At 37.1% G+C, this 16,620-nt stretch overlaps 1 protein-coding gene across 1 annotated transcript in view; it reads left to right on the plus strand.

Moving 5' to 3' along the window:
• LOC111151964 (intraflagellar transport 57) overlaps positions 1 to 16,620 on the plus strand; it is a 54,808-nt gene that overhangs the window by 12,207 nt on the left and 25,981 nt on the right. Inside the window, exon 6 of the mRNA XM_022510215.1 lies at positions 16,458 to 16,580. Within this exon, the coding sequence (XP_022365923.1) occupies positions 16,458 to 16,580 (123 nt within the window). The remainder of the gene's footprint in view (positions 1 to 16,457; positions 16,581 to 16,620) is intronic.

The following is a 16,620-nucleotide window of genomic DNA, read 5'->3' on the forward strand; positions in this document are numbered from 1 at the left end:
AGTAGAAATCATGTTTGCCATTGTTTTGTGTGTCATGTGAAAAGTAGCTCTCAAAAAATTCTTTTCATATATATAAAATGTTATAATTGTAACAAATACAAAACTCCAGAGGGGCAAGTGGGGCAGCCTCCTGTCTGCACCATGAAAAACCAACACAGTGTTTCTCACATAAGCTGAAAATAATTTGTCATTTTTTATTATAAAAAGACATTATTTGATTTCAAGTTATTTTCCATTACAAGTGGCTAGTATTGAATGGTCTCGATTATAAGAAAATATTTAATTGGTAATTATTTGAAATAAAGTAGATTGTTTTAAGACTGGTGTATGGATAGGAGTCAGACAGTGCTTTAAGTCAATGTTTGTTCTGTTTTAATTAGGAAATAAATCTGGTCTATAAATGAGAACCCACTCAATGAAATATTTGAAAGTATGTATGGGATTTTTGTATTTTCCTATTTGTATATTTCAATAAAGTGATACCTATTGCTTGTCCAAAAAGGTATGTATAGAATATAATAGGCTCATTTGCCCTTTATTTTTCTTGTCTAAATTCTGCAAACAAGTTTGATTATAGCTTTGGGCTCATATCATGAAGACTTTGGTGGCCATCCTATCCCAGGATGATCTCTTCATTTATCATTTACTGTTAGTCCGTATTATTTGTTATCGTTAATGATACATTTGTTGTTTTCTGCCCAACTTGCAATGCAATAAAACTTAACGAGTAACGTTGTAGCTAACTTGCCTAAATGTGTGAGTTAACTTCAATACATTTAATAGTTACTAGATGTCTGACCTTGGGCAGGTTTCCACAAATTCTTGTGCCTTATCTTCCTCATCTGTAAAATGAGGATAAAAATGTTTTCTTTTCATAGGGTTTGTAAAGATTAAAAGAGTTACTATATATGTATAAGGCATTTATAATGATGTCTGGCACATAGAAAGTGCTCAGTAAATGTTGGCAAAACCCGGAACCACATCGTCCCACATTCCCCTTCTCAAATCTGATCTGTATAAGCTCCTTGATTATAGGAGATAACTATCATTTTTTATATTCTCCATGGTGTAACACAGAAGTTGCCCAATAAATGAATGTATTTTTATTGCTTAATTGAAAATTGAGAGTATAATATAATCTGATACAGGATATCAGAATAATGTGTTAACATTTTAATCCAAACAAGTAAACTCCAGTTGTAACAGTACATTTGCAAATCACTCTGTAGTTTTCAAAGTACGGTTGACCCTTGAACATGGGTTTGAACTGCACAGATGCACTTAAACATGGACCTTTTTCCAATAAATACAGTACAATACTGGAAATGTATTTTCCTTATGATTTTTTTTCAGTAACATTTTCTTTTGTCTTTATTGTAAGGATACAATATATAATACATATAGCATGCAAAATATGTATTAATTAATGAGTAAATCTTCCAGTCAACAGTAGGCTATTAGAAGTTAAGTTTTTGGAGGGCACCTGGGTGGATCAGTCGGTTGAGCATCCGACTCTTGATTTTGGCTCAGGTCATGAGATCAGGCCGCACATTGGGCTCTGTGTTCAGTGAGGAGTCTTTTTGAGATTCTCTTTGTCCTTCTTCCTCTGCCCACCCCCAACTTGCACACGCACACTCACTCTTTCTGTCAAAAAAAAAAAAAAAAAGTTTGTTTGTTTTAATTTTAAAAAATAAAGAAGTTAAATTTGGGGGGAGTCAAAAGTTATATCCAGGTTTTCAGTTATTGGGATTCCACACCCCTAACTCCCACATTGCTCAAGGGTCAGTTGTACTTTAAACACATCCTTTACTGACCTTGTGAAGAATTTGAGATGTTGTTATCTCCCTTTTACAGATACAAAAGCTAAAATTTATAACCTTGGGACAGTATACTCTTAAAAAACTTAATAAATCTATAATAGCTGAATTAAGTTTGCTCTAAACTTCCCTTTCCCTCATACGAGAGTTCAGCAGGGTAGGTAAGATTTGATTCCCACATTAAGGAAAGACACTGTGGTGCTCAGTATTCCTATATGTGTTGAAGATGACAACAAAGTTGTCCTAAAGTATAAGGAAATGAAACAAAAGAGATGAATATACAATTATTCTCAGAAGAAAATTGTCATTTGTGTTATTTAATCTTCCACTGATGGTGTAAATAGAGACCTCTAAAGGCAGCCTGGGATTCCCTCTGGACAATGTAGTGTGGGAATTGGGAAGGCCTTAAAGTAATTTAATTTGTTTATACCACTACCCACTACTCTTAAGTTCCTGTAGGTCCTGATTTCAATTTTTCACCTTAATTGAACTATGTAAGTTCTCCCCTACCTGTGCCTTTATAAATTATCTAGGTATTAGATTCTTTGGACAAAGATGATATAACATAAACCCCTTCGAGCTAAGACTGTATATGGTTGCATTTTCATAAGAGGAAGAAGTCTGAACACCAGGTGTTTGTGGATGGTCAGCCATGAAGTACTAATGAGGCAGAAAACCCTTTCATATTTTAAAAAATTTGGCAGGCTTATGATGTTGCCCACTAAAGCCATCTGCCTGAGACAGCTGTATCTGACTCTAGCTTATGATGGCTTAGGCTGCTCTTTCCCCAAGACAGAACTGCTATTTAGGTTAGTAACATAGATTTAAGATTTTATGTTTGATGCAGCAGGTGGACTCACGATGCAGAGGAAATATTATTTTAGGGAAGTTGCATGCAATGAGTTTTGCACTAGAACAAAAATGTTATGTTCTGTCTAGGAAATTGATATACGAAATGTGGATGTGACTAGGCCACCCCAACCATTTATGGATGATAGCAATTCCTCTCTACCTGTGGTTTTGAAACAACAGATGCTTCTCCAATCATTCTCTATTCTCTCACCTTGCTTTATTTTTCTTTCCAGACCCTGGCAATGTATTCATTTCTATCTATTGCCTATCTCAATCACTAGAATGCACCATCCTCTAGAGTGGGAACTTTCTTCAGTACTTTTTCACCTGTGCCTGGCATATAGAAAGTGCCCAGTATTGAATAATATGAATGAATACATGCTTGAATGAATGCTATTTTATATTTGTAATTTTATAGGCAAAGTATAGTTTAATCTTCAGAGAGAAAAGAATTGCTCAACAGTAATTATTACCTCTTCTATGTACCAAGTAAGATGATGCAGGGAGGAATCTACTTATATTCCCTCCTTTCATTAAATAAAGTGATGTCGAGATCCTAAAACGTGTGCTTGCTAAGTTCCATGATAATGCAAGAAGATGAGCATACCCAGCATTTTCCTGAGATTTGTAGTAAATGAGCGAGAGAGAGGGGCATGTAAAAGATGTGCTAATGATTACGTTCTCTCGAAGTGGACAGTGAGACCAGAGTTTGGGGTCCAGGATGTTCATTGTGAAAGGAAGGGGGAAGAAGTTGGGCTGAGGGAGATGTCTAGCTATGGTTCAGGCCTGACAAAGTTTTCAGCAACCTGCTGAAGAGGTCTGACGCCAGTGCTGCCCACTTGGCTCAGTCACTGGAGGCAGGCTGCCCTGGGGAGGACATACTGTCAGGTTGAGGTGGCCTCTCTGGGTGAGACAGCCTGAGGGAGCCAACAGCAGGAAGCTATCTGCTGACCACAATGCCGGCAGTGAGGCAGCACGTCTTTCTCTGGAAGGAGACCTGGTGGTCCATCTTCCTACCACAGTGGATTTGAATCCTCTAACTGCGAATTTGAAGAATTTGTAAAGAGCTACCAGGTGCCCACTGACTAAACTTTGGAGCGTTTGCCTACACAGAACCTGAGCAGTAATGTTTCATGAACACTGATAATGGCGTTCTAAGCAAATGTTTCCTCTAGTCAATATTGAGTGCTTACATGGGTGAAATCAGTTTGCTTTGGAAGCAGTTGTTTTTCAGAACATTCATTTACTCTGAGGTTCAAAAGGTACATTTTAATGCCCTTTTATTGTGTGATTTCACCCTCTAATTCTCTTACTGCAATTACGGTTTTGCCAGATATAATATTTTCAAGAAAATAATTTTTGCAGTTATTGAGGGATTGCTTTATCTTCTGAAATTTTATCTGTAGGTTAGTTATTTGAATTTTCATCGAGCTTTTCTTAGAAGGGGAAAAAAATGAGTAAATAGCAGTCTTCAAGTCTAGCCCACAAAATTCCACATTCTCTCGGTCGCTCTCTGATTCCTAAATATTCTTGAAATCCAAAATTTAGCCAAAGACTCCTTGAGAACGGTCATGGAGGAAGACACTGGTGCTGTATTAAAGCTCTCACGGTTGGGCAGAACTCCTGATGGGTAGGGGTGCAGTAGAATTTCAGATGTGAGGGGTGGGATCAGGAAAGGAAGGTGCTGGCAGTGAGGTGTTAGGCAGATGTTCGGGCCATTTCTAGTTCTATCTCGAGTATGTTAATTGGAAACTGCCTGCATGGTTGTGGCAGCTACACTGTAATTACAAGTGGTCTTTGTAGCTCCCTTCCATTCTGAAGCTCAGTAGAATCACAGCAGCAATGTTGTGGCAGCATAACGCAGATGTGTCATTCTCCTCCCCCAGTGGAAAAAAGATGGGAGGGAAGCTGTGCGCTCTGAGTTCTATTTTTAAATGTCCATCACTTCATTTCAAAACATTTTTTTCCAAACATGCCATAGATACCATTCTTCCTTGAGATGCTAAATTTGAGGTTTTAGAAACCAAATTCTGAGTTAGACAGCATAAAACCAACTATCTCAAAAGGTTTAAACACAATTGGTTTTTAATTACTTAGCAAAAAATTCATTGTACCAAGAATGAGAGAATTTTTAGCTTAAAAAGCAAAAGCTGTGAGGAAGCAAAAATCTGGGCTTGGAAAAAAATGTCATCTCAGTTTTAGAGTGTCATTGTGGCAAGTCTGCAAGATTATAATCAAAAAAGGGAAGAAGATGGATCTACTTTGGCTAATATCTTAAACACTTTAAATTTCTTCATTTTACATCTGATTTACATTTCACTTCTTGACAAAACGTCATTTCTGAGTAGGGCAGGGAAAAAAAAGTACTGTTCTGCAATATAGCTTGCCCCCTAGGTTATCACTGGTTCTGATTCCTGCTTGAGGAAAATGGTTTTCCTCTCCATTCCTAAAACATTTGTTTGCCCTCCTGTATTGTGACTGAGAAGTCTGTGGTTGGTATTTCACAGGAGAAACAATTAAAGCATCACATGTCTGAGTGTGCTGGAACACATTATGACTGAGTAAATGCTTTTATTTCTCTGGTAACTAACCTGTACCACCCCATCAGTTTTACATCTGGAGGTGAATCGAAAATGTAGGTTAGAGGAAAAAAACCTGTACTCTGCATTACTCAGAAGAAGCTCAAATGGCAGTTCTTGCTGGGTGTAAAAGAGGGTTTTGCTTGATCTTTAGTGAAGCTTTTGAATCCACACTTGGAACAGGAAAGATCCTTATTTCCGTCCTGGTTTTATTGTGAGCCTAAAAAGAAGTGTGAAGCAAGGACTTCTCAAGGTCCTTTCCAGATCTGAGTACATACCTTCGATGTCGACACCAGGGTAGAAAATAATCCTTGCATCATACTGGGACTGCGCATCACTAGACACTTAACCTTAGTAAATTAACCTGTGACTCTGCTTATTCTGTACGATGGTGACACAATTCTTCCCAGTGTTGTTTTGAGATTAATATAACCTAACTTGTGGACAGCACATAGCTTGACGCATTTCTTATTTTGTATAATTTTTTACCTTTCCTAGAGTTTGGAACTAAGAGACTGGAATGTTACCAATATTCTTATGTGCTATAGGAGAGTAAAAAAGCCCCAATCTCTCAATCTAAATAAGTTTCTAGATTGCCACAAGTATTTTTGAGTAAGAAGCTTATATAGGATATAAGTTATCAAGAAGGCTTGCATTTTTGTTTAAATTAGGAAGTCTTGGTGATGTCATGTCTTTATTTTCATACCATGTCACATGGATTCTTATTGAATGCCCACTGGACTAAATCTGCTATCACATAAGGTCTCCCCTACAGAAATGACTAAGGGGAATTTGATGAGAACTAATATGATCTTTTTCAGGATTCATTTGAGAGCTGTCGTTTTATAAATGGATAGATTATATTTCCTCAATCAATGCCAATAGCAGATATTTATTACCTAACTCCATGTATTAGATGGGTACCCAGAACGTGTGCTTTTCTTGGTCCTATAGAAACCTATATTCTTTTTTTTTTTTTTTGGTCCTATAGAAACCTATATTCTTTAAATCCACCCAACCCCACCCATTCACCTCTAGCAGTGTTAGTGCTTGAATATTTGTCTAATGATTTGTTTTAATCCAGACATCTAGTTGGTCTCACTAGGACCTGCAGATGCTGCTTTTGAAAATATTTCTCGTATGTATCCCTTTAGCTATCTTTCAAGGTCATGTCCGCTTCATCTCTTGTCTGGATTATGTAACAATAATGGCCTAAATGGTCTTTGATCCTCCTCCTTCAATCCCACCCTCACCCTTTTGCACAATATTTTTCACTACTCTTTTATCTTTCTTACTGCCAAACGACTTTCAAAAGGTCATTCTGAGTTCAGTAACTTTTGATGGCTTTTCACTGCTTACAGGTCAATTTATGTAGATCATAAAACAATAATATTTTGGTCTGAATTTCCAGACTCTTGGCAGTTTGACAACTTGTCCATATAGCCAACCTTATTTTCTTCTGCTGGAATAACTTTATTCTAGATAAATGGATCCTCCCATGGGTTTTCAAACACCTTATGAGCATATCTGTTCTCATCTTTGTCTCCTATCTAAAATGTCTTCTCATCATCTCTCTACCTGAGTCTTAATAAGCCTTCAAAGTTCAGCTCAAATTCTGCCTTTTTAGTGACACCTTCCCAGCCACCCCAGCCCCATTCAGTTCTATGACCCACAAATCTATAACCCATAAGTCTTCATAAAACATGATTAGAATGTTCTTTCATGAGGATTTTTAACATTTTATTAAGTGTCCCTGGTATTGAATAATACCTGGCATATAGTAGGTGCTAAATAAAGATTTCTTGGATAAATAAAGTCATTTTTACCTTGCTTGTAACTCTCCTGACTTCCCTTCTGGCTTAGAGGACAAAATTCATATTCCTCACCTTAGCTTCTGAGGTCTTTCACAAAGTACTTAACTCTTTTTTTGCTCCTCAGTATTTGCCTTTCCAAGCCCCTAGTCATTCTTGATATGATCTTCACAAGCCATGTGCATTTCTATTTCAGTATCTTGGCTTATGGTGCTTTCCTGACTATAAACACTTGGCTTGTCTCTTTTCTGCCTATTAGCATTCCATACATCCTTATAAGGTTAAACTTAGATCTCACCATCTCCATTAAAACACACTTCTCTCTCTCATTCAAATTCCTAAAGCATTTACACCCATACCAGCTAGTTTCTGGAAGTTTATCAAATTTATTATTATTACCTGCTTTTACTGAAAATACTTTATTCTTTTTTAAAGTGAAATATATTCCTTATTTTTTTAAACAAAGGTGCAAAAAAGTACAAAGAAAAATCTGAAAACATCCCCAAATCTCAGCACTATACTAGAAACACTGTATCACTTTATACATAATTTCCCTGAGGTTATGTAAGATGCTAACGTTTGGTGAATCTGGATGAGGGCATATGGGAATTCTTTGTACTATTTGTGTAATTTTTTTTGTAAGTCTGAAAAAAATATACTGACACAGAAACAAATTGATGAAGTACAGAGTTCATAAAATAATCCAAATATATCGTAGTATTAATAATGTAGGAAGCAATGCAAATAAGTGGAGAAAACTGGACTGTTCAATTAAAGCGTGATGGAATAACAGGCTGTCCATCTGGAAAAAAAGATAGGCTCTTCCCTCATATTGTACACCCAAATAAACCCCACATGGATCAACAAATTAGGAAATGATGAGGTACAAAAACAAAAACATGAGTGACAAGGGTTATACACACAGGTTGAATTTGGCATGATAAAGCCTGGCAGGAAAACTAAAAAACACAAAAGAAAAGCACTGATAAATCTGAATGCATAAAAATTAAAGTCTATATACGAAATGATGGGATGGGGAACACCATAAAGTTAAAAAGACAAGTGATAAACTGGGGGAATGTAGTTGTAACTATATAACAAAGGATTGATGGGCATTTGTTAAGGTATCTAAGAGCTTGTGTTCTAGAGTAACATCGCCTGGACCCTGAACTCTGCTAATGATGTGACATAGGGAAAATTAGGTAATTGCTCTATACCTCACTTTTCTCATTTGCAAAATGGGAATAAGTCTCCTTTGATTCATGGTGCTATTATGGGCATTTAACATAGGCGAAAGAATCTAGTACCATGCTTGGCATATAATAATAGTAAATGTAATTGTGAAAATATATTGTGGCTTACTTTGTGCCAGGCACTGTGCAAGCCTTTTAAAATACATCATATAATTCAATCCTCACCACAACCCTTCCACTGAGGAGAGTACCATGATCCCTATCTTACAGAAGGCAACCCTGAGATTTAGAGAGGTGTGCAACTTGACCAACGGCTAATAAGTGATAGAGGTAAGATTTGCAGAGATGGGATTCCAGACCCATCCTCTTGACATTTTACACCACAATGGCAGTTCTCAAGACAGTTTAGTTCCCTTTTCCTTGAGTCTTGGGACTATGTAATATTGACAGTTAATAGGGTTTTCATGTTCTTCTCAGTACGTATATGAATTGAGCTCTTCAAATGTATTTTGGCACTGGTGTATCCATAACGTTGCCATCTCAGAGAAAAGAAGCCTTGTAGAAGTTCATTCCATAAAGAATTAAACTTCCTTTGGCATACTCTGTAACACCAACTATAATGTCTATGGCAGTTTTTCCATACATACTTCTTGGGGTGCTTTCTTTTGGTTTTTATCTTGAGAAAATTAAAAATCAGGGATGGTTTTACCTTTGCACTTACTGTACATTAAAATAGCTGAAATAGTGGCAAAGACAGGTATTTGAGATATTAAACAGAAATAATTACTGGAAGTTGAGTTCTCATTCAAAAATAATTTCAGAATTCTTATTAGAAAATCAAATTAATTTTGTGTTTAGGGAGCTTTTTAACTTTTTTGATTTGTGAGCATAATTTATTTAAATCTTAGGCCACATTATAACAATAAAATTTCTTTTGATAGTCTTAAAATTGAATTGAAAACTTTTATGAACTTCATATATTTAAAGACAGAGGCTATCATCTATCTATTTCTTTTGATGGATTATAGCCAGGGTTTAATTTAGTTTTTCAGAACAAATCCGAAAATACTTTTTGTACGGTATTAAACATTTTTCTTCATAGTAATATAGTGTTAAATCATTTAAAACCTAATTTGAAAAGAAAATAGTGAATCAGACTCATGATTTATGCTTCTTTAATCATGAAGAAGAACTGACTTGTAGGGACATGAAAGGTTTTAACTCTGTGCCTTCAATGTGATTTGTTAAAGTCACTGGATTTCAGGGGAACACTTTTCTTGATTGAAATACCTTATTTATACCTCTAACTTTTTATTGATCAATGATAAAGAAAGAAGGACATTAGATACCCTTAGGAGAAACCCTGTTTAATAAATAGTAATGCCAGGGGCACCTCAGTGGCTCAGTTAGTTTAGCACCTGACTCTTGAGTTTGGCTCAGGTCATGATCTCAGGGTCCTGGGATTGAACCCTGAGTTGGGCTCCTTGCTCAGTGCAGAGTCTGCTTGAATTCTCTCCCTCCCTTTCCCTCTACCCTCCCCCTCCCATATGCACTCTCTCTCTCAAATAAATAAATCTTAAAAAAAAAAAAAAAAACAATAATATATACCATAAATATATATATATATATATATATATATATATATATATATATTAGTACTTAGCTTGTTGGCCACCTATTCTATTTCCTCTGTGGAACAAAGCATCAAATTAGGAAGATTCCAGAAAGGACTCTGAACAACCAAAATAAGTATAACCACTACCATTACAAAAATATCTATGAAGGGGCACCTGGGCGGCTCGGTCTATTGCGCATCGGGCTCTTTTAGGGTCAGATCTTGATCTCAGGGTGGTGAGATGGAGCCCCAGGGTAGGGTTCCATACTCAGTGTGGAGTCTGTTTGTCCCTCTCCCTCCTCCTCTGCCCCTCCTCTGCTCCCACTCACACGTGGGCATGCTGTCTCTCTCTCTCTCTCTCTCAAATAAACAAATAAAATCTTAAAAAAAAAAATCTGTGAAGTCCCACCCTCATCACCACCACCACCACTCTCACCAGCTCTCACATATTTCCCCTGTATTCTCACTTTGCCTAAATTCTCACAAGTTTGGATATTAGATTTCTAAGCCCACAGAAGTTTAGGAGGAAGAAGAGGTGCTACAGAAAATCAAGCAGACAACCAGAGGTGATCAGTGGCATCTGATACTGAGGGGCTACTATAAAACTTTAAAAGCAAATGTAAGAATACAAAACTTACAACTATCTGGGAACTTTTAATGCAGTCATACCCAGTTTTCTCAGTCCTGAGAGCACCATTGTATTACAGAATTAGTATAATAAGAGACATCATAAAAGATTTAATTATGGTTAGTAAATGTCAGCATTTACCAGTATCCAGTCTGACAGTGATATCTCATTCTTGCAAAAGGCCTTGGTAACTGAAGATTCAAGAGCCTCTGCTTGCTCTTGCTTCATTAGTTCAATTATCTCCCATTTTCACCAGGAAGTCTGTGAATCCAGTTTCTGCCCAGGCCCCCACAATCTAGGTTATCTTGGCCAGGCTCCCATTTGACTTAAGATCTCTGTAACTTCTGATGCAGGATCCCCATTTCTTTTTTTTTTTCTTTTCTTTTCTTTTTTTTTTAGATTTTATTTATTTATTTATTTGACTGAGAGAGAGAGAGATCACAAGTAGGCAGAGAGGCAGGCAGGCAGAGAGGAGGAAGCAGGCTCCCTGCTGAGCAGAGAGCCCGATGTGGGCCTCGATCCCAGGACCCTGAGATCATGACCTGAGCTGAAGACAGAGGCTTAACCCACTGAGCCACCCAGGTGCCCAGGATCCCCATTTCTAAGGAAACATCTTCTCATGGATGCCTGAGCCTTGAGCTTCACTCTTGGGTCTGCCCATGCAGCCATATATTTTCCCTTTACTAAACAAGGTGTTTCCTTTTACTAAACAAGGTGTTTCTCTGTCAATGAGGGTAAGTACTATAGTGTATCCATGATTAGTCAAATTTTAGAAACTCTACTTCATCCTACTTCTAGCTTTCTTCCTTCTTCATTCCCAATGGAGTACCTTTTTTTTTTTTTTTTAAGATTTTATTTATTTATTTGTCAGAGAGAGAGGGAGAGAGAGCGAGCACAGGCAGACAGAATGGCAGGCAGAGGCAGAGGGAGAAACAGGCTCCCTGACGAGCAAGGAGCCCGATGTGGGACTCGATCCCAGGACGCTGGGATCATGACCTGAGCCAAAGGCAGCTGCTTAACCAACTGAGCCACCCAGGTGTCCCCCAATGGAGTATCTTAACCAGAGCTAAATGCCCAACCTGATTTGGACCCTTGGGATCAAAAGATCCTATAGCACTAGATTTTTGTTATTATAGCAAAACTGAAATGAATGGGTAAGTATAAGAAGTCATAATTAACAATGCTTTGTTCAGTAATATTTAGTTCCCTTTCCCTTATGGAGTTTTCCAATAGTGAGTATGTACTACATACTAGAAACAGTTTCATTCCAAAGAGTTTTTTTTTTAATTCTTTGCTTAAGATGGTAATTCATCAGGTCTACCAAAAATGTGGTCAGTGCTTCTACTGTATCACTTGTAACAGTTTTCTATATTAATATGAATTAATATTTGTTAATGGTAGTTGTTTTTTGATTGACTTTTTTCACTTAGTATAATACCCTCTAGTTCCATCTACATCATTGCAAATGGCAAGACTTCATTTTTTTCAGAGCTGAGTAGTATTCTATTTTTTTTTTTTTTTTTTAGATTTTTATTTGACAGACAGATCACAAGTAGGCAGAGAGGCAGGCAGAGAGAGAGGAGGAAGCAGGCTCCCTGCTGAGCAGAGAGCCCGACGTGGGGCTCGATCCCAGGACCCCGGGATCATGACCCGAGCCGAAAGCAGAGGCTTTAACCCACTGAGCCACCCAGGCGCCCCAGTAGTATTCTATTTTATACACACACACACACACACACACACACACACACACACACACACACCCCACATCTTCCTTACCCGTTCAGTTATCAGATGATTTCACTCATATGTGGGATTTAAGAAACAAAACAGAAGATCATAGGGAAGGGAGGAAAAAAAACAAAACAAGATGAAATCGGAGAGGGGTACCATAAAGACTCTTAATCATAGGAAACACACTCTAGGTTGCTGGAGAAAGGGGGTAACTGGGTGATGGACATTAAAGAGGGCACGTGATGTAATGAGCACTGGATGTTATATAAGATTGATGAATCATTGAACTCTACCTCTGAAACTAATAATACACTATATGTTAATTAATTGAATTTAAATTTTATAAAAAGTATACTTGTTAATGGGCCAGTCTCTCCCTGTTAATATCAAATCCATTAGTTCCCCTATTGGTAGTCATGGCCTACCTGGAGTCCCCAGTGTTAATTAAGAGGTGAAGGTATTTTTGAAGGTCTATCAGATTTTGTACTGCATCTAAACTAGTGTGACAGAACACCTTCGCACCACCATATAGGCTACCCAACAGCTCAGAAGCTGCAAAGGGCTTTATTTACCCTCCCTTGTTGATATGTGAGGCCTGCCCTTATTCTACCCCTATAACCATAAGACTAGATACATCCAATTTTATAAATATACATACATACATACATTTATACACACACAAACACACATTCAATTTTATGTGTTTATATATATAAACACATATACAGAATATAGTATTTCTTCAGATGCTTAACCATCCCATTAGCATTACCTGGAAATAGGGAGATTACTTCCTGGAACAGGATTCTGAGCAGACTTTTAACATTGTGTGTTTGATCCTTGAACTGGCTTTTGTGGTATGCCCCACTATTTGAGCCCAGGTTTATGTTATAGGATGGTTTAGACTATCTTCAGTTCTTCCATTGACCATTTTAAGGTCAGTTTTCATATTTTTTTTCCCCTTGGGTCCATTTATTACCTCCATAAACTAGCCTGAGTCTCCCCCTAATAGGCTTATTTGCAGGCAGGGATTAAATGCTTTTATCTTCCCACACCAAACACAGTGCCTGGATTCTTACCTTGTGTGTTGTAGAAGCTTTACAAATGGCTTACTGGTAAATTAATTAATTATAAATGAGACTTCTGGATAGCTTGTGTCTTATTGAGCTTCGAATTGTTTCTTCAATTTCTTCAGCAGCATTAGCTAGAAAACACAATTTTCCAGGAGTTATGCTTTATCTTAGTTAATATTGTTTCAGAGAGGGACTGGGACTTTGTCATGCTGATATAAAATTTTGATTAAATGGAAACAGCAGTTTATTTCTCTTTTACTAATATCTCCACATAAAATACCATTTGTTAAATGGACATACAATTGGGAAGGAAAGGTTTTTCTCAAGGTATTATAACCAGGACACGATATAGTTTTAAAGTGATTTCTACTTCAAATGTAGGGCTCGCTCAGTTAATGTCTCCATTTATTAGGCATTGGGAAATTTTGACTGAGGAACGAGGTTAGGAAATAGATGTGCAAACATGGAAACAGAAAGAGACCGTATAGTTTGAATAAGTTATTCCTGCTCTACCAAGCCTAATGTTCTCTTTTTGCCCTTCCTCATTTAGTAACTAGGCCATTTCCCCCCAGTATATTAACTGTGGCCTAGGAGTGAGTGAAGACATTTCAGCTGGTATATTAAATCACTTTAGGACATTGGGAGTCGGAATTTGCAAATCATTGCTTAAGGGAACCAAATAAGAACTTAAAAGTTCCTACTTACTAAAGGGCCAATGTAAACCAAAGAGCAGCTTATGCTCTGGGATGTCTTAATTCAGTTTTTGAGCTCCGTGTATCTTAGTAACTCTTAGGTTCTGAGTCTGATTCAGAGAGGGCCACTGCTAACCCATTTGCCTTTAGGAAAATTAGAAAAATGTGCCCTTCCTTGAGGAAAATCTTTGAGGATGAATAGTCCTATGACTTGAGGTCTGAAGAAAGTGGGACTAGGGATGAGTACCCTCTCTAGCCTTGTTTGGTGATTCTGGACTCCACCCTCCTGTAGGGAAGGGGAAAAGAAGGAATGGGAATGAGAGAATGGAGTTGAGACTTGGCTCTGGGATTTAATCAGCAGTACCAACTTCAGTTCACTGAAATGGTGGTTCCATAAACGAAACTTATTTGTAAATCGGGGACCAGAACATCTACATTCTATTGAGATTCACAAAATTGCTGCTGGTTGGACATGCCCCTTTGTCTCAGTGGCAAGACACAAAACTTTCCTCACAGCTTTAGGTTTCAACTGGGAGACTCAGTCCCACTTCTCCCGCTGTAGCATTTGTCTCATAAAACTTCACACATGTCTACTTTGTGAATACTGTCCCCTCACCACCGCCCCCGCCCTGCTTTGGTGTTCTTGGGCTACCCTGATTCACTTTATGATGTATGTAGGGTTCTGTTAGTACTCAAAATAATACAGTATTTCTATATTAAAGTGAGCACCTTAATGTTTAACCCAGAATCTTGAGCATTTTTCACTTAGAGTTTCCGTATTTTACTTACATTAATTAATACTTCTATTTTTATACTTCTGGTTTTTAAAGTAGAATGTATCTGAATAAATTCAGACTATGTACTGTAAAATGGGAAGGCATGTATTAGTTATCCATCCTCTAATTGTGTGGTTAGAACTATAGAGCCCCCTGAATTTCTGAACAAAAAGCAACATATGCTCCTTTTAGGGCTCTGAGTCTGTTCAGGTCTTGCTAATATGAACTAGGAGGTAGGAGAGAGAGGCTTTCTGATGCCAGCAGTGCTCTAGGAACTCAGTCAGGAGTTTAAAGCCCCTAAAGACCTCAATCTCCCACCAAAATACAAATCCCGATATAAGGTTATTCTTTATACTTAGCATTAGACTGGATTGGAAAGACTACTCTGATGAGCTTTTGTTTAAGAAATGTCTTTTAGTGACATAAATTCACACTGAGAATGAAATTTCACCATGAGCTTATTTATATAATCTTTTATTTTTAAGTTTTGTATTATGGAGAATTTCAAACATAAACAGAAATGGAGAGAACAAGATAATGAACTCTTATGTAACATTACCCAGCTTCAGCAGGTAATAGTTTGTCAACCATGTTTCCTCCAGAGGCCCCCTCTTTTTCCTTAGCCTTGTAGCATCTTGAATTTCAGACATCATGTCCATTTACCTGTAAATATTTCAGCATTTGTCTCAAATTTATAAGGCCTTGTTTTTAAATGTAACCATTGACATTATAAATACCTCTAACATTAGTCATGATTCCTTTTATCATCTAATGCTCTTCCACATTCCGGTTTCCCTGATTATCTCAAGGACATTTTCTTACGGATTGTTCAAACTAGAATCGTGTACATATGTATTTGGCTATTTATGTCTCTCAGGTCTCTTTTTTTTTTTTCTATATTAATACATTTTTATATGCTTTCCCTCCATTTTCTTTTAATTTATCAAGGAAGCCTAAAGGAAAAATTGTTACCAAAATTAATGTGATAGGTTTTATCTTTAAGTCATTAATTTGTATATTCTTTATAGTTTCAGATCCATATATACTTAATGCCCAAATGTGAAAGGCTGAGAAAATGAAAAAAAGGGGGGGTTTCTTTTGTTATTGAAAAAACAAGCATGAATTGATTTTATTACCCAACAGCAGAAACCAGATGCAGAAATGTGGCCCCCGCCCTATTTAAGTTCAAATACGTCTGTATTAAATCACGGTTTAAAGCTACGTAATTTGTAAGTAATGTCCTCTTGGCTTCTGGGATCTTATCTTTTTTGTCTTTCAGATTTGTGGTTTGTATTTCAGTATAGAAAATTCAAACTGAGACAATATTTTCCTACCAAGTGTGTGAATGTTTGTACTCCTTTACTGTTATCAATTAACATAACTAAATGGCTTGTTCATTTGATAGTATTCCCATTGAGTTCACACTGATATCTCAAAAGCATTGTTGTTTTTGTGAAAATGGTTGAATCATGTATTTGCTTCTTTTTAAAAATGCTAATTTTGCTATTCTACCAGGTTTGTGCTTTGTTTTCTTTCAACATGGCTAGGAGGACCGATAAGAACTTCTTCTGCCACTGTAATTTTGACACTACCATGCTTGATATAAATTGTGCAGTCCTGCTAAAATGCCTCAAAATTTTACTGTTTCTTTTTATAAGCTCTCAATCTTGTGATATCTTTCCTTTCTTAGGATATGAACGAGTCTGCCAAACAGGAAGATATTTTGGAATCCACAACAGATGCTGCAGAATGGAATCTCGAAGTGGAACGTGTACTACCACAACTGAAAGTCACGATTAGGACTGACAATAAGGTATAGGGGACAGAATTTGTAATTTTGTTCAAATAGAGCT

Source organism: Enhydra lutris, unplaced genomic scaffold (assembly GCF_002288905.1).
Source record: "Enhydra lutris kenyoni isolate GAN:26980312 unplaced genomic scaffold, ASM228890v2 scaffoldscaffold2, whole genome shotgun sequence".
Classification (NCBI taxonomy): Eukaryota; Metazoa; Chordata; class Mammalia; order Carnivora; family Mustelidae; genus Enhydra; species Enhydra lutris.